Source organism: Limanda limanda, chromosome 12 (genome assembly GCF_963576545.1).
Source record: "Limanda limanda chromosome 12, fLimLim1.1, whole genome shotgun sequence".
Lineage (NCBI taxonomy): Eukaryota > Metazoa > Chordata > Actinopteri > Pleuronectiformes > Pleuronectidae > Limanda > Limanda limanda.
This window is the reverse complement of record NC_083647.1, coordinates 15,562,286-15,589,429: the sequence shown is the minus strand read 5'-3', so window position 1 is coordinate 15,589,429 and position 27,144 is coordinate 15,562,286. Positions and strand designations below refer to the sequence as shown.

Sequence of the window (27,144 nt, the reverse complement as noted above, 5' to 3'; positions counted from 1 at the left end):
TTCATGCTGTAAACATCTCTTTCACAGACCGGTGGTGCCTGAGCCGGGGCTGAGGCCGTTTTGACAGCTTTTAATTCTGCAGTGGATTGAGTCATGGTTCCTGTGCTGCCTCTGTTATGCTGCCGTTGGCTCTAGGCAGGTGTGGATTAATATGCTGGGACAGATATGCATCCCTGATGTCAATTGACCTGAACTCCTTCTCTGACTCTCACTCCCCCCCCTCTTTGTCCCCCCTTCACACAATCTTTCTACACGTTCATCCTACTTCTTTCCCCCATCTTCTTCTCCCTCCGCTGTCTGCCCCTTCATCGTGCCTGACTCTTTCCATCTCTTCCTCCCCGGTGTCTTCCCCTCGCCCCTTCTCCATTTTCCCTCTTTAATTTTTTCCCCCTCCCCATATCTCCCCCCACCCGCCCTCTATCCCTGCCTTTCCTGCTGCTCGGCTCCGTTTCTAACAGATAAAATGAAGTCTCCCACCGGGTAAATGATAAACAGGCTCCATTTCCCTGGATACCAGGAGTCACGGCTCCATCCTCCTCTTGCCAGCGTGGGAACACAGCCTTTTAACTCCTCTTCCGCTTCTTCTCTCCTGGGCCTCTTACGTGGAAGACACGAGTGATTCCTCTCTAGACTTCCATCTCTCAACTACAGTGAACCCTGAGTAAAAACCCTCAAAGTGATAAGAGCCTTTCATTGCATGTGACATCTTTAATAGCTCATTTATTTACTGATCTTAAAGCGGATTCAATCAGAGGGTTCTTCACATGCGTGACATGCAGATGACTCAATCATTGCTCGTTCAGGAGAGAGGTCCCGGGTGTATGTATGAAACTCATTGTTCTCTTTTCAGAACTGCAGCAGACTTCAATATTTAATCTGATTAGTTTTTGAAAACTGTAAGTGCATATGTGTGTGTGTGTGTGTGTGTGTGTGTGTGTGTGTGTGATTTGTCCCTCTGCAGCATTTACATCATGAGCTGTTACCTTGACATGTTTGGATGTTTGTGTCTGTTCTATCTTTTTGATTGATGATGTGAGTGACGGTTACCTTTTAGAACCTAAGGAGCCATTTTGTTAATTTTGCAAAAAGTGTTTGCTTCGTTTCCCCAGCAGTGCCACCTGAGTAGCAGGTTTTGTTTTTCTTTGGGGGAGGAAAGTAACACTTGGTTTAGGATTGTCACACGTTGTCAGGAGTTGTCATTTCTAACCAACATGGAGAAGCATCACTTCCCAATCTTATTATTCGTGGATAACAAACGGCTACGTCTGAATGTGTGACGCACATATTCAGCTCTTTTCTATTAGGGGGAGAGGAACAAATTGCAGGACCTTCATACTTGTCACAGACCGTTAAGCTCACCGAGTATATGGCGCTTATAATTTGCACTCTGACGCCAGCCATCCAAAGTCGTTTCCACTATGTTCCATTTGTATAGTGTGAACATTTATAATGCTTTCCAAAAGTTATTATTTTCTAAACCAGATTGGACTGTTGAGGCTCGCCAGTGTTCCTGTGGGATCTGGCTTTCCTATTTTTATAAACATTGAATATTTTATTTTATAGTTGATAATGTTCAAAAGCAAAGGCTGCCGTGTCTTTCATATTCCAGAGAGCATATTGCTTCCATTAATTCATGTTGCCTATGGCATGAGAATCAGATATTAGACGACAAGGTTGCATACTTGGCAATCCATCACTATCATAATGTTGTCAGATTTTGTTTTTTACCAGCGTCATGCTGTCATCATCTGTTTGTGTAGCACTGGTGCCGAACAATAATGTGTCAATGACAAAAAGTGTGTTTCAGGTTTCAATCCTCTCTGGATGGTGAGGATAGAGGACATTTTAGATTTTAAAATGCTTTAGAGAGCCAGGAATTATGGGGCTCCTTTGAGTTTAAATCAGACTGGCATATATGATTTCTGCTGCTTGCTTTGACCAGTACTCTGAGTGACCATCAGAAGTGATGCATTTTGAGATGCCCGACCATATAATTCCAACATCCCCTAGTTCGACTCCATACATCTCTCTCTCGACACTTTCTGTTTCCAGCTCTCTCAACGCAGGAAAAAACGACTGATGCATTTTTATATTGCACTCACACTGTACTACTGTGCCTGCATCATTAACCACCAGGAGTCAAGTACTTCCAAAATGAAATCTACTATCTAAAATGAAAATGAAGCATGCATAGATTTAAAATGTGTCCTTTTAGTGTTTTAGAGTTTTTTAACTAACTAAAGGTTCTGCAAGGTCCTCCTACAGATGCTCCTCCAAACATGAGGCAGTCTTCATTGTCAATCATTATGTTTCATCCTATTTGCATAGCTTCAAATAACTAATTAAAACCAAAGCATTATTTTAATTAGTTAACACTTGAAGAAAACAGGGTGATATTAAAGCTTTGCTAAAAAATGAAAAAGTATCCTTGAAAAAAACTGTTATATATATATATATATATATATATTCCTACTTTATTCATTTTCTTTGACCTTTTAGTTTGGTCCATGTTCCATTCACTAACACTGACTTATGACCTATACTGCAGCCAGGTGGCGATCAAGACGCTTTGGCTTCACTTTTGGGGGAACTGTTACATCGTCCATCTTTATGCACAGTCTATGGATGGGACCGTTAAACATACTGCCCTCTGGTGGTGGTTGTGCAAAATGTTCCCCCCCTTGATTGGTTGAATTTAGTCAAACACTAAAATTAAATGTGATGAACTTGACCCTTGGAAAAACTGAAAGTAAATATCTACCATGGGTGGATTCCATTGCAAAAGTCTTCAAATGCAAAAAAAGAAATGTCTCATCAAGAGCTCAGTTGCTGCCACTGCACAATCCTGACAGTTATCCATGATACAGCAGCCAGAGCCGACCTTTACACTGTTGGCTGCTATACCAACACGTCTTCATCGCAGATTATGGCGCAGTAGGAACTTCCTCACGTATGAACTCCAGCACCAGGTCACAGAGTTGATGTTGGCACAGGCTCACAGTGCCATGTGCTGGCGATGGCACTTTCACTGCCGCAGGTGTAGAAGAGTGGATCACGCTGATAATCAGCCCAGAGTGGATTTTCCCAAAGAGGAGCATTACGACGAACATGACTAATATTAGACCGTTAGGCCCCGGGTACTCGTCTTTCTCCGCTCTTCAAGGGAAGGTTAAACCTGGGAGTGAATCACATGGGTTTTATATGTCGTTAATCTTATGAGGTTTCCTCTTGCCTCGCTGCTCTACAGCGGCAGAATGTGAAACAGATGTAAAGAATGTAAAGCATGTAAACGAGTAAACTCAAACTCCAATACTTCCCTCAGAGAACAACTGGTATAGAAAATAACAACAATAATAATAATAATAATAATATTTAATAACTGACTTTATATAGAGGGTGGGTGAATGATGGGTAATTCCGAAAACACTTAAAAAACTGGCTAAATTGAAAATATAATGGATGGCTTTTTTTTCCTAACTTAAAGATGTAGCTTTGTTTTCCTCGTATACGCCGGTTTACTATCAATTTCTAGAATATACTGAAATCAATATAATATGTGATTTATATATTAATATGTATATCCTATCAAATTGAATGAACTACAGATGAGTCAGAAGCTGAGACAACAGTCTCTACTTTAGCCTGCTACTTTAATGATAATAACTGTTAGAACGAGTTTGACTTTATTCTTTTCGTCCCTGAATTTAGTTTCTTTCTCATTCAGTGTTAGCTGAATGAGAAAGTTTCAATTTAATTTAACAGATAAGAAAAAATGAAGTCCCCCCAGTTTGCTTTCACATACTCTTTTCACAGAAATCACACTTTTCTATGGTTTTATTTGGTGAATTGAAGTAAGAAGGTCGGATTCAAGTCTTAACTCAAATTGAACAGAAAATTGTGGGTTTTGTCTTCATCAGGAACCTTGATTTGAGTGGATTTACTCCTTATACATTTATTTTATAGTGGTAGTGACTTTCAGACATTTAGACATTATGAAAAGCAAATTTTACATCAATTGCATTAATTCGAAAGTGTTTTGTGTTAAATCATAACATAAAACTGCTCTGTGGTTGTAAACCGGTAAAGTTTCCAAAAAATTGAATTCACAGTAAAGTGAGGTCAACTTGCCATTGGCAACAGAAATCTCATCAGTTCCTCTTTGAGTCCAACTTTCAAGACACCAAAAACATGATTGTTTGACAGGTTTGACCAAATTTGAATCTGTTCATCCGCGAATGTTTGTACCAAATTTGTATGTATTCCTGAGCTATTGTGTTCATAAGGCAACAAGTTTGGACACAGGAAACTTCCACTTTGGCCTTTAATGACCAAGATCTTATCACTGAGTCCCACTGAAGATTTTTACCAAATTTGAGGGAATTCCCTCTCTTGAGATATTGTGTTCCAAAGATGGAAAGGACGTTCAGACAACCCGAAAACAAATCCCCCCCGGCCACTGCTGTCAGCGGCACAGAGAAATAACAATAACACGCTAATGGAAGCAATACTTCACAGACACATTCCACATCCCTCACTTACTGTGCAGATGATGGCTGCAGCAGAGGTGCCTTTTGCTGTGGCAGACTCTTGCAGCCAGAGACACCCTGCCTCTGTCCCTGATGAAATAACCCCTTCTGACAGATGGCAAGTACCACTTTCCCCCATGCTGCATAATTTAAACAAACTCCTCTAATTGGACGATGATTCAAGTCATCAGCCACGTGGGAGAAGGTCAAGCATGTCAGACTAAAATCCTGCTCCAGACTGACAAGGGTTTGTTTATCTGGGGAGAAATATCAAAGTGGCTCATGAATATACAGTGAAGTTATAAATACATTATTAATCTACAAGAACCGGCTGCAAGGTTAGGCTGCTTTCATGCATAAATGATGCTCACATTCAACAGTGATCGGTGTTGCATTAATGTCAACTAGTTTAGACTTGAACATAATAACACCCAGGACTTGATGTCAATTTTCCTGTTTATACTCAGCATGAGCATGAACTCTCTCAGCTTGACCGATACCTGATCTGTGACCCTGACTGTAATCCTGAAGGATTTGGGTCAAGGTTATAAACTGGAATGATCGGATTTGAATAAATAACAAACGCAAAGTGTGTAAAGGACGCAACAGTCTGAACTCTGTTTTGTAAATCCCACACAGAAAGTCCCCGATCGAGCTGGGATCGGAACCGAGAACTTACCTCTTCACGTAACTAAAGTTGGAACTCATTTCCTAGCTTTCCAAACAGAAGCACGGGAGAGAGGTCGGAGACATGTTGCGAACACACAACATGGACTTGAAAAGCACAAACTTTTGCAGAGGGCAGAGAAAACTATGCATCCTCTCTCCTCCCATTTTTGTGTCTTTCAGCTCATTGTTTTTTTTCTACAGCTCACAACGGGACATCATTTCCTCTATAGCCCCGGTGTACCTGCCCAGCACCAAACGACAAACAGACAAAGTCGGTGACTGCTCCGTATCCGCTCCAGAGTTCACAGGAAATTGTTTGCTGACGTGTTAAGGCCACGACATCTCCTGCAACCCCCACAATCGTAAGTTCAAGGTTCAGTTTACTGTGTCGGCAAACAGCCGGGTGGATGAGGGCTTATTCACTGCAGATTGGTAACAAGCAACAGGGGCTTCTAATCCTCTTCACAGAAAAGAGGTGAGGGTGGAGACTAACAACATGGAGCCCTCCCACCCTGATGCACCACAACATGAGAGGCCACACACGCCTTTGTGGTCTCTGTTTACTTCTTCCCACACTGTCCCCACCCTCAGCACCAGAATTTTTAGAGAGAGAAGTTCCCGATGCTGACTTTTTGCATGTCTGTCAAATTATCTCTGGATCTGATAAGAGGAGAAGATTCGTATTCTCAGTGTACGTGGGCATTTGAAGAGGGGGTGTTGGGTTAATTGGTCCGTAGGCTCACGGGTAACACAGCTGATAACTGGAGAAAGGAAGGAGCAGGGTCAAATGTGGACACTAGAGAGTCAGAAAAGGGCCATTAAAGGCTGAATTTAGCAGCAGGAGTAAGAAGGAACATTGTTATTTGTTCAGAACTAAACGGCAGTGCTGACCTCATTTGACACCCAAGTTCACGGGTCTGGGAGGCAGGGATTTGCCGTGGGCACACTGGAAGGAGAAATCTAAACCCAGAGAGTTAGGCAGTCGCACAGTGACACGCAGAGGCCACACAAAGAGGCTTGGTGTCGGTGTTAACTTGGGTCGACCGTGGGGGTGTATAGTCCTCTGGTCCAGGCCAGTTTGGCAGATCCCCAAGTTTGTTCAGCTGACAGATGAGGGTCCAGCAGGTGGCTAACAGGATGAGGCCAAGTGGCCACGTGGCTCCGCAGGGATTACAAGCAGCCAGAAGAAGGTAAAGAGATTAGGCTGAGGTCGGAGCCTGCTTTTTTAACCTCGTCACTGTTATCATACTGACAGCGCAGGAGGGAAACAACCGAGCCAAAACTCCAATCCGTTCTTTCCCCGTCTCTTCTTCCTCGACCTCTCCTCCCTCCCTCGCTCCCTATGCTCATCCATCCATGCAGCCACCTCGGATGTCAACAGGGATCCAACAGCAATGAGGAACTGAGGGCTGCTGAGGAGTGGAGCTGGAGATCAGATCGGAGCGGACTGGACCTCACCCTCTCCGTAGTGGACCAGCCATAGAACAGTTCTGGATCTTGTTGTTGTTTTACAACCATCACTTTACAAATGACAACTTGGGGCTGGAAAACCACATAAATTAGCCCATCATGCTTTGGAAGTCGGGACTATTCTTCACTTTGTGCGTGTTTACCCTCCACGCAAGTCAAATCAAAGGTAAGAATCCAGGCTGGAATCCAAGTTTTTATAAAAAGTTTGAGTAGTCGCAACTTTGTGAAGGAAGTTAATACAATCTAACTCTTTAACGCTGCACTTTGGGTACAAATGCAATTCTGTCAATCTCTGCACAGCTCTGTCCCACCTGGGATCAAGAGGAAATTATAAGAAAGTAAGAATCAAGGACACTGTGCACATTGCTTTCAGTAAAGTAGATGAGAAATCCTCCAGCTTTTCTATCAGTGAAGTTCTGCTGGACGACAGAGGTGGTGACTCACTTCAAGGGCAACAGCGTTTTCCAGTTTAAAGTGTGTTTGAGCGACCTTGCAGTTGGGGGAACAAAAATTGTCTGAAATCTACGAAAGCTCGTCCTCAAATTCCGTTTTTTAGAAAATGTCAAGCAGCCGACGAGCCCCCTTTTAATGTTGTGAATATTCACCATTTGAATTTAATGGGCGATGACATATAATGGATGTGCGCTGGGAAAGATAGCATCGTTTCGCCAGTGATAACATTTGCGTCCGCACGGGTTGTCTCGTTCAGTGTGATGTGCCCGGGTGAGCTCATTATCCCGAAGGAAACAAAAGCCATTCTGTTTCCAGTGTCGCAGGACGCTAATCTTTTCTGGCTTGTAGTTCTGCTGTGAGGCCTTTTTTTTTTTTTTTTTTCTGCGCCCACACCGGGCATTAGGGGCCGTGCGCTCTGACGCCCCCCCCTCCTCCCGCTCAGGCCCCCGTGTATGAGCAGTCATTCTTCAATCTCCCACTATTCAGATGTTTTCTTGATTCCTAACGAAAACAATCAGGACTTGGCTTAATTTCAGGCCAAATTCTGACCGACTGGAGGGGGGGAGGGTCAAGTTGGTGAGCGGTTCTGCCTGACAGACGCTAAACAGGGATGGCTTTGCCCACAAGTCTACGTCGATGGCCACACATTCTTTGTATGTTCTTGGTCTTCAGCCAATTTTGGATTTGAGGGAAACAATTTTGTTCATTGTTGAGGTTATTACTGATATGTAATTCAATGATTAACAAAAAACGTTTCCTGCAAAACGTGACTGAATCTGAATAAGTGTTTTGAACAGTTTAAAATTTTAAGTTCGTTCGTCACACGTCAGCAACACAAACCTGTATGAGCAGTATAATGCAATGCAACAGCCACCAAATACTAAGTATCTCTAAGAGGTTGAACACTTCAGTCATCATCATTCTTAGTTCAGTGTGATGGCAACATAGAGATGTCACTCTGACACTATGATAAACACACAAATCATAATCATTTGCAACAATAATACATGAGTAGGTTAATCATACAGCATGGTTAAACAAGACAATATGAACACACAAGCTCTGAGAGAACACATCAGTGCTAACTATGTGTAATTACACTCTAATTATACCTTCACATACTCTTACTTGTTAGCTCTGTCCATTATCTATACCGCTGATGCTTTGAGGGTTGTGGGGGGGGGGGGATGCAGCCAATCCCAGCTGAAATCAGGAGAGCGGCTGGGTGCACCTTCGGACAGATCGCCAGCCAATCGCAGGCTTTACATACAGAGGACAAACAACTGTTCACACGTAGGTTCACACTATTAATTCATTTAGACTCTCCAATTAACTCTAATCCCAAACCTGCATGTGTTTGGCCGGTGGGAGGAAGCAGGAGCAGCCGGGGAGAACCAGCGCTAACAGATGCAAACTCCGAACAGAGAAACCTTCTTACTGTGAGGTGACAGTGCTAACCACTGCATTGCCGTGCTGCCCGTCCTTATCAAGAACTTTAGACATTTTTGATTAAACCGACAGACAAAAAGAGTTTCTCAGAAGACTATGGTGATATTTTCAAACTGATCAACACTCTGAAGCCCAAAGATTTTCAATCTAAAGTGATTTAAAGCAAATAAACCAAAGAAAAGCAAATTCAGTTTAACTTCTGTACTATTACAGTTCAATGGTGCAGTTTTAATGAAAATATAACTATGTTGTGTGAAGTGTTGCGTTGCATGAGCGTGTCTGGGTGTTTGTGATATTGTTACCACCTCCTGCAGATGCGATAGCACACACACTTGCAGCTGTGCAGCGTGTCCTCGTGTGACACCCTGTGTCTGTTGCCGTGTGATGTCGTCACTTGGGGTTCGGCCTCCGCTCAGTGTTACTGCGACGTGCTGAAGATCAGATAGCGCAGCTCAGTTGTCTTTATGTACGAAGATTGCTCTCTTGTTTATCTCCTCCCTAAAAAAAAATCTTCCCCGGCTCAAAGCTCCGACGCAGATATAACTGTGATTATATTGTTTACGCTCCATTGCTCTTTCTTATTTTTTCCATTACCTTTCCTCCTCTCTCATCCGGAGGAGGCATGGTTTGTTATCTGAGCCTGCTGACCTCCGGCCGGTGTTTCGGGGCTCCTAAATCCTGGCTTATTGTCTTAAGAAGCCCTCTGAGGTTTTGCCACCTGGCACCACAATGAGGGCCTTTCTTCTAAAATAGCTTCATACAATGGGGTGACTGGGTTAGACAGCGTCGACTGGCACACTGTGTAATGGTGTGGGGTTACCCCGGTGAAAGGCCTTACCAGGGCAACTGAGTTTGTTGTCTTTATTAAAGTGATCAGACAATTTGGTCAGCTCTCATCATGTCGGCAGCATCTCAGTGACATGGAAACAGGTCTGAAGAGAAGAGAGAGCTTTTTTGTCATCGCACAAGTTTGTTGCGCGGCACCTACAACGTACATGTACACATTCCTGCACACACATCTGTCAACGTTCATGATGAATAAATAATAGAAGAAAGATAAAAGCATCCTATCGTACACAAGGGCATTGTAAAACATATATAACACATATATATATATATATATATAAAACACAGGAAATAGTTCCACCTGAGATATTCTGATGATGCAGAGGTGGTGGTAACGATGCATTATCACCTGTATCTGTTTTTAATCTCTTTAACGTGTGCTGTGCGTGCACCTCATGCATGCGTTTCTGCACATTAACACCTCGACGCCGCCAAAAACAAACTCGTCCTGGAACTGGTCATGGGTTAAGTTGCCCAAGGGCGTCTCATTGGCTGATCCACAGGGAGGAGAGAGTGTTGCTCCTTCGCTTTCTCAACACATCTGTGCCCTTTTACCAGTGTTAAAAACCGTATCCGTCCAAGCAGCAGCTCAAAGCTCTGGGCCCCAGGTGTTTTCACACCACAGTGAAGTGTAAAGCTCAGATAAACTCATCGCTCCAACACAGTGGTGGTGGCAGAAGAAGCCAGCAGTTAGTTTACAGTAAGAGGCAGATGCCATGATGTAACTTGTTGGATTAAGTGACTGTCACATTAAATACTCCTTAGTGGAAGCTGGTGTTAATTGCCTGATACCTGGATGCACACTTTAAGAATCGAGCTGCTTTCAGACCTGCTCTGAACTCTGGACATTTTCCGGAGGGCTTGTATGTGAGAACGCATATGTCAGAGTCAATTGCTCTGGATACTTTCTGCAACTTTTCCTGAAAAACCCTTTGTTAAATGTCCGGAGAGTGTCTGAGTGAGTCTGTTTAAGTCAAATTTTATTTTCTGAAAAATGTAAAGATAAAGAAAGGTCCCTTCTTCCTAATCTTCTAACATCACGTTTGTCTCGCAGACCTTCAAGACCCCAGTTTCTCTGGACTCAGGGATGTGAAGTACAGACACTTCCTGGAAGCCTCTCGACCAATCAGACACTCTGCACATGTCGGACATCGGACCAGGAGGTCAACACTGTTCAACACGGGGGTCAAGGTGTGTCCCCAGGACACAATGAAAGTGGTCTTGGGCAGCCATCGGGCCTATTACAAGCTCAGAGGTAAAAAGTGATGTCCACTGTTACCATTTCTATGTGAATTTTTGTTTGGTCCCTCCACCAAGACCCAACAGTCCCCTTGATTTAAACCAAACCACATCAAACTTCATAAACACTTAGATATCAGATTTGTTATTCATAATTGAATGGGTTCTTCAAGGACATGCACCACATCCTTCAAAATGCAAACATGCAATCCAACCAACAAACAAACGGAAAGGGGTGAAAACCTTCTTGACGAAGGTTATAATCAAAGATTCCTTCCCTAAACACCAACTTTGTGTTGATAAGAATCAAACTTTTAAGCCCCTTTTCCACTGGTTGAAAAAAACCCTGTAACACCCACTAGCATCTGGCTTTTGTCTGCCATGTGAATGGATTCAATCAGCAATTGCCCCTGGGTCAAATGACTCTGCAGCAGACACAGGTTTTAATCAGCTACGGCTCCTGTGATGGAAATATGAGACCCAGGTGACCGTGCTAATTTGGCAAGACAGCGAGGTGAGGGAGTGCCTCAGATGTCGGTGCGTTTGCGACGTAGAACATGATGCACTGGGGGGAAAAACCAGAACGGCAAACTCCTCTACTGGCAATGGGAAAGGAAGTAATTGCCTTTTTCCAAGGTTTTAACCACATAAAAAAAACCTGCGTTTACCTGCTAATTCAAGAGATGTTTGCATTTGGTAGCTGAATAAATAATCTTATTTCTATTTCTGTCTTCACAGATATGTATAATTCTCTAAATCACATGTAGATATGCAGTGTTTGTTTTGCTGTTCTAGAGCCTGGTGACGTCAATGCGATGCCACAGGATGAAACTGTTCATTGCTGACTTTATGGATGCACACAAAGAAAACAGATATAATGAAGCTTTATGCAAATATCTTTTGTCCAAGAGAGATGGGTTGTGAGTGATTTAACAGGCCATTGCCTGCCTGCTACATTTAGTTGGTAATACAAATTGTTCCACAACAGCTGTTGTGCATCGTTTCAAAATGCGGCTGATTAATTTGGTGTATTGAACCTAAGCACTTTGTCATTTTTCGAGAATAAATTTCCCACAGGCATCAATATATTGGACAATGCGGAGCTTGTTTTTGCCACAGAGGTAGATGAAGCACACTGTTGCTTCAGGGCTGCTGATTTTAATATTCGCAAAAATATCACAACATGAAATACAGTTTGACATTTACTCAAACAGGCATTACTGTGCTGTCCAAGTTACATGATATCGTATTATTCACTTTGTGATTTATTGTATCATTATGTGCTCTGCATTCATAACTGTTTTCTGATGCATTTACTCAGAAAAATCAAAGCGAGACGTGTGTAACGTTACATGATTTATGTGCAGTTTGTCAGGAGGCCATCTGGGAGGCGTTCCGGATCTTCTTTGACCGGGTCCCGAACTCGGAGGAGTACAGAGCCTGGGTTTACACCTGCCAGCACCAGAACCTCTGCATGGATGAGCTGGCCCAGAACTTCAGCAGCACCCAGGAGCATCTGGAGTTGGTGGCCAGAGTGAGTCCGGCACAAACACAGAACGATATCTTTTCAGTTCATACTGCACAACTGTTTTCTTATCCTCCTACATTGTACATCTGTGATCTTCAACATCTTGTTTCTAATTTGCAGAGAGTGGCAGAGGAGGCTGAACTTGAAGGGTGGGTGCAGACTTCCCTTTTTAAATGTTGCAATACATTTTTGTTTTCAGTCAATTACATGAACTGCAAAACCATTTAAATCTTTTAAATAATTGTCATTAATTAGCAGTGTTTTCGTTTTCTGAGGCAATGGAAGTATCAGAGAAGGTATTAACGCCTCGGATCAGGGTTCAGAACAGCTAAAGCACTGCCACATCTAACATCAAATTGAGGATTTTATACAAAAATGAAATTGGTTTTTAGCATGAGGATTCTTGATTAATACTAATTTAATCCAGAAAATGTAATCGTCTATGAATACATTGCTTATAATTATGTTCTCTTTTTGTCCCCAGAACTGTCACTGCAACCACAGATCATGGAAGGGAATGTGAGTTCAAATATTGTTGCGTCAATATTGTTAAATTAAAGCAATTCGGTTTGTTTAGGAATGCGACGGCTGTCAATACATTTGCATGATGGCTCAATAAATAATTGGCGAGTTGCGGTTTTGTCTCAGGTACCTGGACGCCGCCTCTGATTCTTCTTCCAACGGACGATGACGTGGTGAGGCGGTCGCCTTTGACCTTATATTTCAGAATCCTAAACCTTAATCTTCTTCTACCTGGGCTACAACACAATCCCCATAGTTTCCATTGCAATGTAATGTCGATTTTGTCACATTTTGCCACATACTCGCAGAATGCCAACATGATAAAGGAGAACAACCAGGAGTACATCGTGATGTTCAGCGTCACCATCGTGGACCCGGCGTACAGCGAGCTCCTCAGCGACCCCACGTCGCCGCATTACAGCGACATCACCCGGGAGCTCACAGACAAGGTGAGGGAGAGTCCTGAGGTTACCTGAGCTTTACCTGCAGACACACAAAGCCCTGTGATGTTATCGATGTGCTGGAGAAGCTTTTAAACATCCCTTCCCCGGGTAATGAAACTCTTCTGGCAAAGCAGCTGTTGCGTTTTATAGTGTGTGTTCTCGTAAACTTCAGCTCTATGCAGCAGCTGCTGGTCGTCCATTCCCTGTTTGCCGACAAAACATAATCGTTCTGTTTTCCTCTTCCCTTATTTTACCCTTCACATCTAAATCATTCTTTGAACTTTTCACATGCAAGATGACTCGCACTGAACTCCGTACGATTGCAGGCTTCTACAATATTGTATTATTAGGTGTCAAACGCGCCCTGATTGATTTAACAGCTTTAAAGTTGCAACCAAGGGTCTTAAGATAAGACTTCTGAATTACCACAAGCCCGGAATAGTCAGATCTAATCGAGTAGATAATCTGTGACTAAGAAGACGTTGGCCATAGCGATTAAGGATGACTTCTGATGGTGAAAAGCCATCGGCGCGTCATAACTTTTGACAGAAATGTGTCTCGACTTTCATTTAGATAATGTAGAATATGAGAGAAAGGTCAAAAGTGTTTCTTCAGGGACGTATCGAGAAATGTAAACTGTGTGAACAAAGGCTGACCAATTCTTAAAAGTTTACTTCAAAACGTAAATGTAATGATTATCGTATTAACACCTCCTGCTTTGGCGGATTCTGGATGAAGAATTAAGAGTAACTGCAAGTGGCTGTTATGGCTACCACCTCTCAATGCTACCTGGATCTTTTGCATGCCAGTAATTCCTCTTTCCCAGCCCTGCAGTAGTCGTCAGTGTTTTCCAGCTCTCGCCATCACCTGACTCCCACAATCCACATAAACACACCTGTTCCCAAATCCCCTAATCCGATCAGGTATATCCAGCTGCAGCCATGAAGGGCGAACGTGAAGCAACTTCCAAATATGGTCAAGGGTGGGAGTAGGTGTGGCTTGAACTCTCCATTGACACTTGTAGCAGAATCTCACACGAGTCCGTTTTTGCAAACCCTCACCCGCCCGCACCCCCAATTATCTCCAAGTCAAACCTGGACCCATCCGAACCCGTTGACACGCGTCTGTTGACCCGACACGTCACCCGTGATTAAACACACATGCTACATACACACAGTCACACCATCCAATGGGTTAATGCGTCCTTAAGTCACTGAGAACATTTTCATGCACTGGCCAGTTTGGTGTCAGTAGTGGTTATTTGAAGTGAAGGGGTAAAAGGTGGTGTTTTAGGCTTTTACGATATAATAAATGCTTGTGGCTTCAAATACGATGAACTAAATGTTAACAATTCAACCCAATTATGTACATTTGTGAAGTGTTTATCTATTGAGGATGACGTCTTAATGTTCAGCCTTCATGTGGGTTCCTGTTCTAATAATAATAATAATAATACATTTTATTTTTAGAGCGTTTTTAAAGTACTAAAAGACACTTTACAAGTGTTAAAACTAATGTAAAAAAACTACTCACTAAAAACCTACGACACACAACAAACATCACACATTGAAACGGTTCGGTAAAGGTGAATTTGAGAGATCTGTGATTTGAACATTGTAAAAGATTATTTGTTTTCCTTATTAACAATATTCAACATGCAATGTCAACAAACTTCCAAAATGTTAAAAGTTTTTTAGAAGGTTTTATTAATCTAAGAAGTAGTCATGTTCTCTAAATATCCTTCCCATTTTCATTCTCTCTTTTTTTTTTTTTCTTTGCAAAGATGCTTCATGTGTTTGAAAAAGTTCCAGGATTCAAAGAGATTCGTGTTCTGGGATTTCGGTGAGTTTCATCACAGATTCCGCACCATAATCTTTGTGTTGTGATTAATTTTGCGAAAACAATCCAGCAAATCGACTCAAAACCTAATTTAGTGACTTTTAGTGAGACATTTTACTACCAGAGTATCAAGAGAAAATACAACATTACCCAAATGTGTGCTTTGAGGGATCCTGACTGATTTGTTGTGTTGATCAGCACGGAGGATGTGTCTATGCGCTACGCTGTGGTCTTTAACGGAGAGACAGAGCTCAATGATGATCCTGAGGGTCTTGAGGAGCCTCAAACGGACCCGGACGAGGATGTAAACGCTCCTAAACTGAAGAGCATCATTAAGAAGGCCTTAAAGCAGGAGCCGTCACTACCGATGGACCTACAGACTCTTAGCTTTGAAGCTGGTAAGATTAATATCAATGGCTACTCACTTTTAACTGAGTAAAAAAATAACAGGAGTTTAACGCGGTGTAAATGTTTGAACTTTTCCATTTCAGTGACTACAATTTATCCAGTCGCTGAGCTCGGCATCAAGTCGGTTGAGAGTTTCCTACCAGAGGCCGACACAAAGACCCAGACAGAGGACTACAGCCCTGCTTACAATTTCTTACCCACTGTGGCAGCGATAGAAAACTCTCTGGAAGTTTCCACGATCGAACCAGAAACACACACTATCGTGCCTTTCCCCCCAAGCGTCCTCCAAGAGGCCAGTCCTGCCGTCCCCGACGAGACCCCTCTGATGGCAGCAGCAGATCTGGCTCAAGAGGCTGGAGACGTTAAAGCTCCAGAAACCACCACACAGGAGGAGGAGGACACAGTGCCAGAGGTGGAGGTGCTGCCGCCAACTGAGCAAGACCAGGGAGGTGAGGCTGAACCTGAAGGACGGGTGACGGACGGTAAGGCTCCGTCAGGTTGAATCTGGTCTTTAAAGCACAAGTTTTCCTTTCAATCAGAAGTGGGACAAGTTTAAGTCTAAAAAACGTTGTTGATCAAAAGTAGACTGTGGTGTTTCTTAATTACTTCATCGTCAGTGTCTGGTTTCAGATACTGCTGACGTCTGGAAAATGGCAGGAGCTAATTATTGTTATTGGCAGGAGACAGAAAAGACGAGAAGATTGAAAGAATTAAAACTGGATTGATTGGATGATACCAAACAAGGGAGAGTGGTTATGAGGGGTAATTGATAAGATAACAGCAGTAAAAAGGAGAAAAGGGTTGTATTAAAAGAGGTTGTGAAAGAATGTAGTGCTTTTCTTAAATTACCATTTAATAGCATTTAAAATGATCGGCCTAGTATTTATCCACACGTACTGGGTGGTGAAAAAGTAAATTTTTTCTATTTTACTTAAGTGTACAGATTATTCAAGTTTGGCACCATTTTCATATAAACTCCAATGTGACAATTTCATTTCACAACATACAACAGTCTCATAAAACAATTTAGCGACAAATTAAAGTTATTGGACTGATAGAGAGCGACCTATTTTTTCCTCCTATTCTGTAAGTACAGAACAGTCGCCTCTCAAGGGAAATGGAATCAGCAGCACAATTAGATTTGCTGGTTAGGTTTTGCCCATGGAGTTTTGCTCCCTGCTGAGGCAATAAATCATATTAAAACCCATTAACAAGCAGTAATTTGTCTGGCGGTCCAGTCATTACAACCTCATGCTGCGCAGCCAAACAAATCTCCCAAACTTAATTTTAAATTCTAGTTGAGTTTCAATAGATACCAAATATCGTCAGGCTTGTTGAACTGAATTTGGGGGAGCTGCGTAGTATTTAGTATAAATGTAGAGCCGTGTTACCAGTTGTACGATAATTATTGTATTCATATAATCATTTTCCCCTCTGTAAGATATAATATCAATGATGCCAAAATAGATATACAATAATTTAGGTTAGTATTGGGGTTACTAACACTAATACTAGTATTATCAGTTGTAATTTGGATAGTGATAGTCAGTTAGCCATGGTCATGTGACATGAACGTTTAGAACCACGTTTTAATACAAATGCGCTTCAACGCTGATGTAGAGTATTACTATACTAGTAGACCTGTTTACATTAGTCTTCCAAGGCATTAAAAACTCTTTCATGATATGTTTTACAAGAACCTGAACCAACTGATGGTTCCAGTGAGGAACAGCCCGAGCTACAGAATGAAGATGTTCCCTTGGAGACTACAGACCCCGACCCTGAGGAAGTGACGAGGGATAATCCTCATGAGGATACAGCCCAAGGTATTGAACCAGGATCAGCTGTGGAGCCTTTGACGCCTCCGGAGGCAAGTGGCGAAGCCCCTGAAGACTTAGATGAGTCGAACGGAGGGCACAGTGGGACAACGGACGTCCCTGCCGAGGGCTCAAACGTTCAAGAGGATGTAGGAACGAGTCAGAGCGGGACAGTGGCAGATGGGACCGAGCCTCTGGGGGAAGAGAGCGGCAGTGGGTACCCCTCAGAGTCGGACGAACGCCCACATGAATCCACGGCAGCACCAGCCATGAGACAAGCCAGCACCCCTCTGTTGACCACAGTGGACAGGAGCAAAGAGTTAGTGGTTTTCTTTAGCTTGAGGGTCACTAACATGATGTTTTCTGAGGACCTGTTCAACAAGAGCTCCCCGGAATATAAATCCCTGGAAAATACCTTTCTTGAGCTGGTAGGTACACAAGCTTTTGTGTTGGATATCATGTTTGTCCACGCTGCATTCTCATACTTGCTTTGGTAGCTGATACGAGTGTATTTACGCAAAGTTTACCGTTCAACTTTGGTTTTAGGTAATGATATAGTTAATGATTTTAAAGCAGCCCCACGTTGGTGCTTGATCTAAGTGTTGTTGCACAAGTGAGGATGCACTTTCTGGGCCTTATCCTCACGGTTGCTTTTTTTCATCGTAAAAATGACAGTTAATTATTAATGAAACAGTTTTTTAATCATAAATATAATTGTAAGTGTTTGATAAGGCTTTAACCAGTCGCCAAAATCTTGATCAATCCAAGCAGAGCCATCGGGTCAACAGTATAACCAAGAAGCTTGTCACATACTCTGTTTCACTTAGACACAGCACTCTGGCTCCAGAGACCCGCCAAACCCTGGAGCTTCCAGTAGATCTGGGCCTAGGAAACAGACGACTTTAGCCTCCATACCGGTATTTTTCTTTCCATATTGGAACTATCCAATGCCTCAGCGAGAGCATAACCTTTCTTTACTAATCCTTCCGAAATGCAGTTACTAACAATCAAGTACCTAACATTTCTAACATACTCAGCTTTGGTTCTTGGCTTTGATTATGTGTATAACATAGACCGCATGCAGTTGCTTTTTGTTGTTTTGTGCAAAGTGTTGTTCTATTGTATTGGCAAGATTGTCATGTGTTTTGCCTTAAGTCATTGAATTGTGGTAGAGTTTTCACTTTTTTAAGGATTCTTTAGATTCTGTGTGACTCACAATTCAATATGAATGTAAATTTGTAAAATCTGTGTCTGCAAGGATTTTTTACTTTTGTAATGACTTCTGTTATTAGGATTGAAATATAAAATATTGAAGAACCAAAAAAGTTAAACCTCAATGGTCAAAAGGCAATTTTACTTCTTCACCTCTAGGTGTGTTCAGAGGGTGAAGCAAAGTTACCACTGGATTACTGTGTTTGTTGTGTGTACAGAGTGTAAAAACTAGACCTGCTTCTGGTGCTTTAGGTTTTTGGCTGTTTTGGTGAAGGCCCAGCCTCTGACTGAACTCAGGACCTTCCAACATCTGCTATTTCACTCCAGTTATCCTATTTTTTTTCTCACTGCTTATTGTATAACGCTAGATTCATAGAGCTCTGGGAAAGTACACATTTTGAAAAGTTATCCTCACCCGGAGCATGTCTATTCATGCTTTCTCACATTTTCCCATTAACTTTTATTTAATAGTGCGTCTTAAATTCCCTTTCTGTCTCAGCACACCTTGACATGAGAGTATTGATTAAATTCTCATACTTTATTTGTTTGTTCAATGTGAAGCTGGGCCCAGCAGCTAGTTAGCTTAGCATAAAGACTGAAAACAGGGGATTTTAAAATGAGGGACTTTGTATGTAGTGGAAAATCTAAGTCTGGTTAGGCCTGTGTGTTTCTTTTCAACAAAGTCCAGAATTTATTTTTGCATTTGTGTTACAACATTTACTTGTGTGTTTGTGCATATCTTTGAAGCCTTAACGATAAAGGAAGTTGAGTGAATGAATGCTTAGTAAAACTAATGCAGTTCAATTAACTCTATGTTTGTAAAACAATTTTGCCGTAAACATGGTAGAGAGCAAACTATAAGGCCTGGTAAGTCTGAGTCATGGGACCTGGGTCTGCCTTAGTCATTGGTTTGTGACTCGTGGTAAGAAGCTTTGAGTAATTCTGGCCAGTTCTAGCACCAGCACGCATTGTGCTATTAATGGGTCCAATCTGCTTAGTGCGACAGCAGCCAGGTTTTGTGGACATCTGTATGCATGTTGCCGAAGACGATGAAATAAAATAGACAACTGATTGGTTGAAGTCGTTCTGTTTTGTAACATTCATGTCAAAAGGTAATTTTAAGTTGATGCATAAATGTCTCGTTTGTTGCATTTGTGGCAAACAAGCAACAGTACGGTTTCTCTGCTAATAAGATTGTTGAATTTGCATTAGCTGCTGGCAAAGCAGGTGACGACTACCTCTCTTTTAAACTGCATCAATTAGCTTACATTAAAGAAAGAAGCATCACATGACATCCCGCTTTAGGTTCAGGGCTTAGTCCGAGGTTGACATATTTTTAGGTTTGCTTAGAGGTTTGTTACGTAAAGGCCTCAGCTTCAAACTGAGGAAGTTCGATACAAATTGGATTGTGTGTTTGCTGCAGTGCAAAAGACCAGAGGGAGCGTGAACTACTGGGGGCAGGTGGGCTTACTTTTTATTAACAGCAAGCTCAAAAGTTAAAACATGTTGTACACGCAGTAAAATATGAAGAGGTAGGCCTGCACAGACAGAAATTAGATGACACATATTTTAAATGAATTACCCACATAAATACAAAGCAATAACAATAACTCTCCATCTCCAATGTTTAATGGTTGCCCAAACCCTGTTTTCTGCAGTTCTCCTCATTAATCAATGTATTTAGCTTCCTGGCAAATCTAATGTGCTCAGACATTTGAACTGGTAAGTATTATATTAACTTCTGTCTATTTTCAACATCCCATTGAGATATCTTCCTTTAAATGGGCTATTTATTCTTGAAGGGATACTTTCAAAGAAATATGTCAAACTGGTCTAAGACAGTTTTTAAATGACAGAAAAATGTCCAGAACATTAATGAAAAGACATTACGCAGCCCATTTAAATGGACATAATGACACACGTAATGTGTCAGTGGATATTGAACACCTTTTATGATACTGTATATTTCTCTCATATATATCCACATATATATGAACCATTAGTGCACAGTATAGTTTTCAGCTTCCCTGTTTTTCCATATTCCTCTATTACTCCTGTACCTACTGGTTTGTGAAGCAACCAATACATTTGGACATGGAGGTTTGAATGACTTTATTTGCCACAGTATATCAGAAACATATTTTCATGGCAGCACATAAGTACTTTGCATTTGGCGTTTCTTTTTTTTTCTGACCTCAGAGAAGGGATGTTTCGCTGGGTTTTCCAAAACAAGAACCAGTAGATACAAGTGTAACCTCTGAGAATGGAATGTGATCGTGCCAAATAATGCCATTATGGCTGTTTTCTTTTCCATGCTGTCTATATTTCTTTACAAATGTTTAGCGTATAGCTAACAGAGGAAACTACAGCATCTCTACTGCGTCAGTACAAGACCGCACTGAAGTCTATAAGGAACTTGGTCTTGGTTTTGACCTTGTGTGAAAGGCAATAGAGCCACAGATTGGTATCTAAACGACAATGAACATAAGTGGACATTCAGCATTAAGACAAATGGATGACCAAACTGCAAGCTGTGTGACCAGGGAACCCTGTTGCCCATTTGTCCTCGATGTTGGACCATCTCGTACTCCCTTCTCTCAGAGACTATTAGCTATAGGGACCTAGTAAACTGTCTGCCAGCGATAAGTGAAGTTACCCAATCAGGGCAGAGCTCCTTAAGGCCTCTTATCTCCTGCTCGACAGCCAGGCCAGCTAAAGCATCGTAATCTCTCCCTCTCACACTGCAGCAGTTTGATGTTTGACTCGTCTGTAGTGAACGTGAAGTGGCTGGAAGGAGAGTGGTTCAGATCGATGGACATCGATGCAGGTCCATTACTTCTAGCAGGTTGCCTCTCCCCCCCTCCGTCTGAATATCACCACCGTCATCAGTCCAAGTGCATAGTCTTAATAGAATTGTTTCTCAGTTTCTGAGATGCAAGTCTGAGTCTGAGGGAAAGTTTTTAAACGCAATAATGTGGAAGATTTTGAGATGTGATTAGATTAGAAGTTTCTTGGCTAAACGAATACTGTTTATAAGTTTTAAAAATTTAATTTGTAATGTTTTTAGGCTCATTTTTGCCATATTAATGTGAAATCCAAAGGCTGCAAGGAAATTCCTGCATCCACAAACACCGCCGTACTCTGACGTGCACCTCCCCAGAAATGTAATAACGTGTTGAGGTGATGCACACCGTAAGAGTTGTGATTGCTCCACTTGGAAGCGTCGCATTTCTGTCAGACAAGCCGCTATTTTTTAGTTGAGTTGAAGGAACGAACATGGAGGACGTCTTTCTTTCACTTGTTGTAGATCTTTCAGATATATTAATTACGGTTCAACATCTATCAGCTCCAACTCAAACACGATCCACTTAGTAACACTCGCCATTGACGCCAGAGAATTTCTAAACCACTGACCCAGAAACTATAGGACACACAACACATGCATAGAAACTCTACTGCCACTAGGGTTTAAGCGGTGTAATTGCAGCGCGACTCACAAACACCTACACACAACCATGAATGCTTGGCACCGTGCGTAGGCTACGAACTAACTATGACGTACTTTGGCCGCAGAAGCATGAATCAGCCTTACAATCATCGATTGACTACAGCCAGTACACCAGTGTGTCTTTGTTTCCCCCCGAAACTTCCACATTGTTTAGGTACAATAATTGTTAGCTGGTGAAAGATGTCCAAAAGATTTGTATTTGAGGTTTATCTGGATTCTATATTGTTTCTGTGTTTGGGCTTTACAGGGAAGTGTAGGTCGACTAATGCAGAGATACTTGACACGACACTATAGCATGTGTTGAGATAAAAGCCTGCACCAAACACTATATATTATAGATGTCTTTTGGACGTGACATAGCTTTGATACCATGCAAGACCCTTTTAAGTGTCTGATCTTTCCATCATGTGTTCTCTGGTGCTTCCGTGACTAGAAATAACACGTCCTGTGTTCTTGCACTAACGCTCATAAAACCTAACCCTAATTTTGTCTGAATCTAATTACACTCAGTAATGGCAGGATTTCACGCTTGCATAAAAATTTAATTCTGAACTATTCATAGCGTTCACACTGTAAAATGTGACCTGAATAATTCAAAATCAGCTGAGCTATTAAAACCAAGTCCAAGTCAGTGTGGTCTTCACTGACACTTGACACTGATAGGAATTGAACAACATTACAAGTGAAAGGTCCAAGGACTTACCATGACTCCTTTCTTACCTTTTAGGTTGAAATTAATCAGTGAAGCCTTTCCATGTTCCTGCTGCAAATAACTAATTTCTCTCACTCATCACTAACTGCACAGAAAACTAATCTTTTCAAATGAGAACATTTTAATACATCTGGAAAATTGAAAAAGAATAGTTGAACAAAATGATGAAACGGAACCTGTTGAAGTTCTGCAGAAAGTAATTTGCCCTTCCTCTCCCTCCCCACAGCTCCTTCCATACCTCGAGTCCAATTTGACTGGATTCAAGGAGCTGGAAATCCTCAACTTTAGGAACGGCAGCGTCGTGGTGAACAGCAAGATGAAACTGGACAAGCCGGTACCTTATAATGTCACAGAAGCCGTGCACTGCGTGCTGGAAGACTTCTGCAGCGCTGCGTCGAAGCGGCTTGACATCAAGATCGACAGCCGCTCCTTGGAAATAGAGCCGGGTGAGAGAGACGTCCTTGTACTGTTGATTATCTCTGCTATTTATGTAGAAGTGGAACTTGCCTCTAATCAAAAGTAAGTTCAAAGTTCTTGAAAAAGCGTTTCCTCTGTTATGTGAATGAAATATGACGATCCTGGAGTACGTGGACAAAAATCTAATATTGTGTACTAGCAGTGATTTATGCTTATTCATGCCACAAGGTCAGACACTCCACAACAGGAACCCTCACTCCGCTGTCTTCTGCAGTTTGTCGGTGACGTGCTGTATAAATCTGATGCATCCTTTTGAGTTCATGACTTTTTGTGACTTCATTAAAAACACCTTATTGGAAACAGACACCTCCATCAATCAAAATGCCCTTTAATTTCCCCCCTGAAACTGTAGACAGTGAGAGACTTGTGGACACTGTATTAATATTAATGAGCCATCACCTCTCTGCTCTCTCCATTTCTCTCCTCGTGTGGTTCATCTCTTCTCTCTCCTCTCCCTCCCCCTCAGCCGACCAAGGAGACCCCTGTATGTTCCTGGCCTGCAATGAGTTTTCGCGATGCGTGGTAAACCGTTGGACTGATGAGGCCGAGTGTCTGTGCGATCCGGGCTACCGCACCGAGGAAGGCCTGCCGTGTCAGAGCACCTGCTCTCTGGAGCCGGACTATTGTCTCAATGACGGCCTCTGTGAAATCATCCCAGGACACGGAGCCACCTGCAGGTACTTAACAGCTGACGGATGAAAAAAAACAGAGAAATGACAACATCTAATCTCAGTCTTTACCGATTGCCTGTTTTATATATATAGTTTTTTCCCAGAAGTTGAATATGAAGCAAATGTCGATGCTGTGCAGAGGATCATCTGAATCTAATAGGTTCCTGCAAAAATTGAAGCTGTTTAGAAGCTGAATCTTAACTATAAAAAAAAAGCTGAGATCACCCAACCAGTGAGCATAATGTATTGATTAGAGACGAGAGGCTTTTTTCGTAAAATGATTCTGTGTTTTTCTAGTTCTGGTTTACAGGTGGAATCTGCCATTTTTGGATTCTGTTTTTTTCAATCGGAAACAAATTAAAACTTGTGAGGAATGAAAACACATTTAGAAATGATTCTGCTTCCATAGTATGAAATGTTCATGTTGAAATACTGTAGGATGTTTCATCAAGAGATCATCATTCAACTATTTTGGGAGTTTTGAAATGGGAATCATGGAATTGCAAGAGGAAATACGTAATTTCATGTGTATTTGTAGTTGTTTTCTGAAACTGTAATTATAATTATGTGCATTTCAGGGAAAAAACAAAACTGGGCCCTTTTATTTTAGCGAAGTTTACAGTTTATACAATGACCTACCTGTGACCTATACTTTCTGCTCTCTTTCAGGTGTCCTGTAGGTAAATACTGGCACTACCACGGACACCACTGTGATGAGCTGGTGTTGGTGCCGTTGGACCCTCCGCTTATTATAACCAGCCTCGTGGGAAGTCTCTGCCTAGTTTGTGGCGTCATTGGCATTTTGATATTCTTTAACAAGAAGTGTATAAAGCCCAAAAAGGCTGTGACTGTGGTGTAAGTATGACCGCCCCTCTTTTTTGTACATTACAGTTTTTGTCATTCATTGGCTGTTTCAGAAGCATTTTTCATTCACCTCGTGTCCTTTTACATTGTAGGCACACCCTTGCTCCCTATGCCTTTGAGAATACTTTAAGGGTGAACCCAGTGTTTGAGAATGATGATGGTTCCTTAACTCAAGTGTCCACATTGCCATGTCCTTCAAGCTCTTCTGCATCTTCCCAATCCCAACAGTCTGAGCAAGAACATTTAGTCTCTCTTGAGAATTTACATCTGAGTATTGAGGTATTGTGGCGCCGAAAGTACAGATGACTAAACTGACTAGCTACTAACTTCTAACCTGCGATTAATATAAACTAATAAATTAATCAGTGTAACAAACTCCCTTCTAATATGTTGTAACCACAGACTGTAAATAAACATGGACGACATGATTGTCCTCCTAAAGGGAAGCCAAATCATTTTGATCGCCCCCTTCTGGCTGGCTGCAATATAGTTCATGAACCCCACCTCCTCCATGTTGGTGGATGGGACATGATCAAAATAAAAAGTCATAGTAAACCTCAAATACAATTTTCTCAATTTTTTTCTGGGAAGTTTGGTTTCAGTTTGTTATTTGATGCTAATGTGTCGTCAAGAGTTCAAAATGGGTATCCAGGATATTTTGACTCAATTTTTATACAATGGGAGGAAATGGAGATGATCTTTATATGCTATTGTTGTGACAAACAAATTATCCTCTTGCTTTCTTTTCTTTGTTTGGAAGTTACAATCAAAGTTACCATCAAAGGGGAAAAAAATGTATCTCTTAGTATTACAAAAACAGGATATGACACTATTATTTGCTTATTATTTAAATGCTAATTAAATTTAGATCAATATCCTTGTGTATCCTCAGTAGTTGCTCAGAGGCTTTCTTTCAAAAAATAAACACAGTTTAGGCAGATTAAAGAACAAATGATTCACAACTTTGATAACTTCTTTGTGCCAAATCAAACATATAACTCTGAAGTTGCCTGTCTGCTTTGTTTCCAGCTTATCCTGCCATAGTCCAGTGCTTTATTTCCTTTCCTTTGCATTGCATCTGTTTGTCTAAGTGCCTCTGGAACCATTATATATTATTGAAGCACACTGTTAACGCCAAGCCCGTCTACTCCATGTCTCCACAGATCCCCAGACAACTCTACACAACCAGATCAGAAAAGTTAGTCTCCGGGATTGTGGACTTCCATCACTGTATACCACACAATGAGGTGAGTCAAATTGAAGGAATCAGTTTGGATGTAACAGAAAACTCATATTGATGTGATTTCACACAAGATGTTCAATATTTTTCATAAACAGCATCTTATCTTTTGGTTTAAGACGATCTTGGTAACTGTTACATTAAATATTTTACAGCTCTATGATGCGTGCAAAGGTAAAACTTGAATGCATGCTGACCTTGCTGATTTTCTCTTTCTTCACAAACCAAATCGCTATTTTTTATGCATATAAAGTTAGGGTTGGTAATTTTGTTTCCGAAACAATTTTAATCTTATTTGTGGACATTGATTTCATGTCTCAATAGCCATTAATAGATGAAGTTAATTTCATTCATGCACCCTGACAAGCCGGAGGGATACACCGCAGAAGCAGACGATAACCAGTTAGCGTTCGAGTCATGGAAAATTTGGCGTCTAGCAGCTTTCAGTCAGTGCACGTTCATGTGTTTTTGGGTTGTATGTCTGACAAGAGGGTCGATGGGAGGTTGGGATGTATCGGTTGGATTCTATAACCTGCTCTCGTAAGCTTTTCCAGGATTACCAACCCAAGCTTTAAAGCATTCATATATTTGAATACAAGATAAATCATAGAACAAGTATGATATTCTAACCTTCCAATGATCTAGTTGTAAGTGAATGGCTCGTGTCTCATCCTTTCATTTGATCAAAATCACGATTGATTTATACAATTCAAGTGATGCCTAGGTGTATTTACAAGTCCAATCCTGTCATTTATTATTTTAAAAACGACTCATTCTCCTTCCTCTCTCCTCCAGACGTGGCTCCTGCCAAATGAATACCGAACATGTTGTCTCTTAAGGCCGTTGGATAACGCAGGTTTAGAAGAATCTGTTCTTTGACGACTCCGAACGCGAGAAACAAGAGACTTGCGTTGCTGTTCAACTGTCTATTGATGCACTGACGCAGGTACAGTAGAGCAGTGATTGAGATTATTTTTTCATAGTGATGAAAGTGTCTTCTTTTAGACAGAGCTATGGATGTTAAGGCGGACTTATGTTGTCTTCGAGTGGAACCTAATATTTATTTGATATATTGTCTGGTAGGAACATTTCCTGTATACCCTTGGCAAAGGTTGTTCTTTCCTCACAATGAGGTATTTATTATTATTTACAAACTGATACACATGCTGGTATTTTAACGTTAGACTGTACAATGTTGTTTATTTTACTGCTACTCTCAAACTTTGTTGTGTCCCAAAAAGAGAACGAATG

General features: G+C 41.6%; 1 protein-coding gene across 1 annotated transcript; it reads left to right on the top strand.

Annotated features, from left to right (window-relative positions):
* Nucleotides 1–6,764: 6,764 nt before the first annotated feature.
* impg1b (interphotoreceptor matrix proteoglycan 1b) lies at nt 6,765–25,951 on the top strand. Its single transcript, XM_061082139.1, has 17 exons — nt 6,765–6,831; nt 10,468–10,668; nt 12,020–12,186; nt 12,301–12,329; nt 12,665–12,699; nt 12,829–12,872; nt 13,011–13,151; nt 14,929–14,987; nt 15,183–15,382; nt 15,476–15,874; nt 17,090–17,637; nt 18,037–18,126; nt 22,868–23,087; nt 23,585–23,795; nt 24,459–24,644; nt 24,746–24,932; nt 25,817–25,951. The coding sequence occupies exons 1-17, from the start codon at nt 6,765–6,767 to the stop codon at nt 25,949–25,951; spliced, it is 2,919 nt and encodes a 972-aa protein (XP_060938122.1).
* The last annotated feature ends 1,193 nt before the right edge of the window (nt 25,952–27,144 follow it).

What these genes read in the sequence shown, in the direction of transcription:
- impg1b (XM_061082139.1), top strand. Translation starts at nt 6,765, where the DNA reads ATGCTTTGGAAGTCGGGACTATTCTTCACTTTGTGCGTGTTTACCCTC. An exon ending in TTCTTCCAACGGACGATGAC is followed by an intron (nt 12,873 to 13,010) that starts GTGGTGAGGCGG and finishes ACATACTCGCAG; the next exon opens with AATGCCAACATGATAAAGGA. An exon ending in CCCGGGAGCTCACAGACAAG is followed by an intron (nt 13,152 to 14,928) that starts GTGAGGGAGAGT and finishes TTCTTTGCAAAG; the next exon opens with ATGCTTCATGTGTTTGAAAA.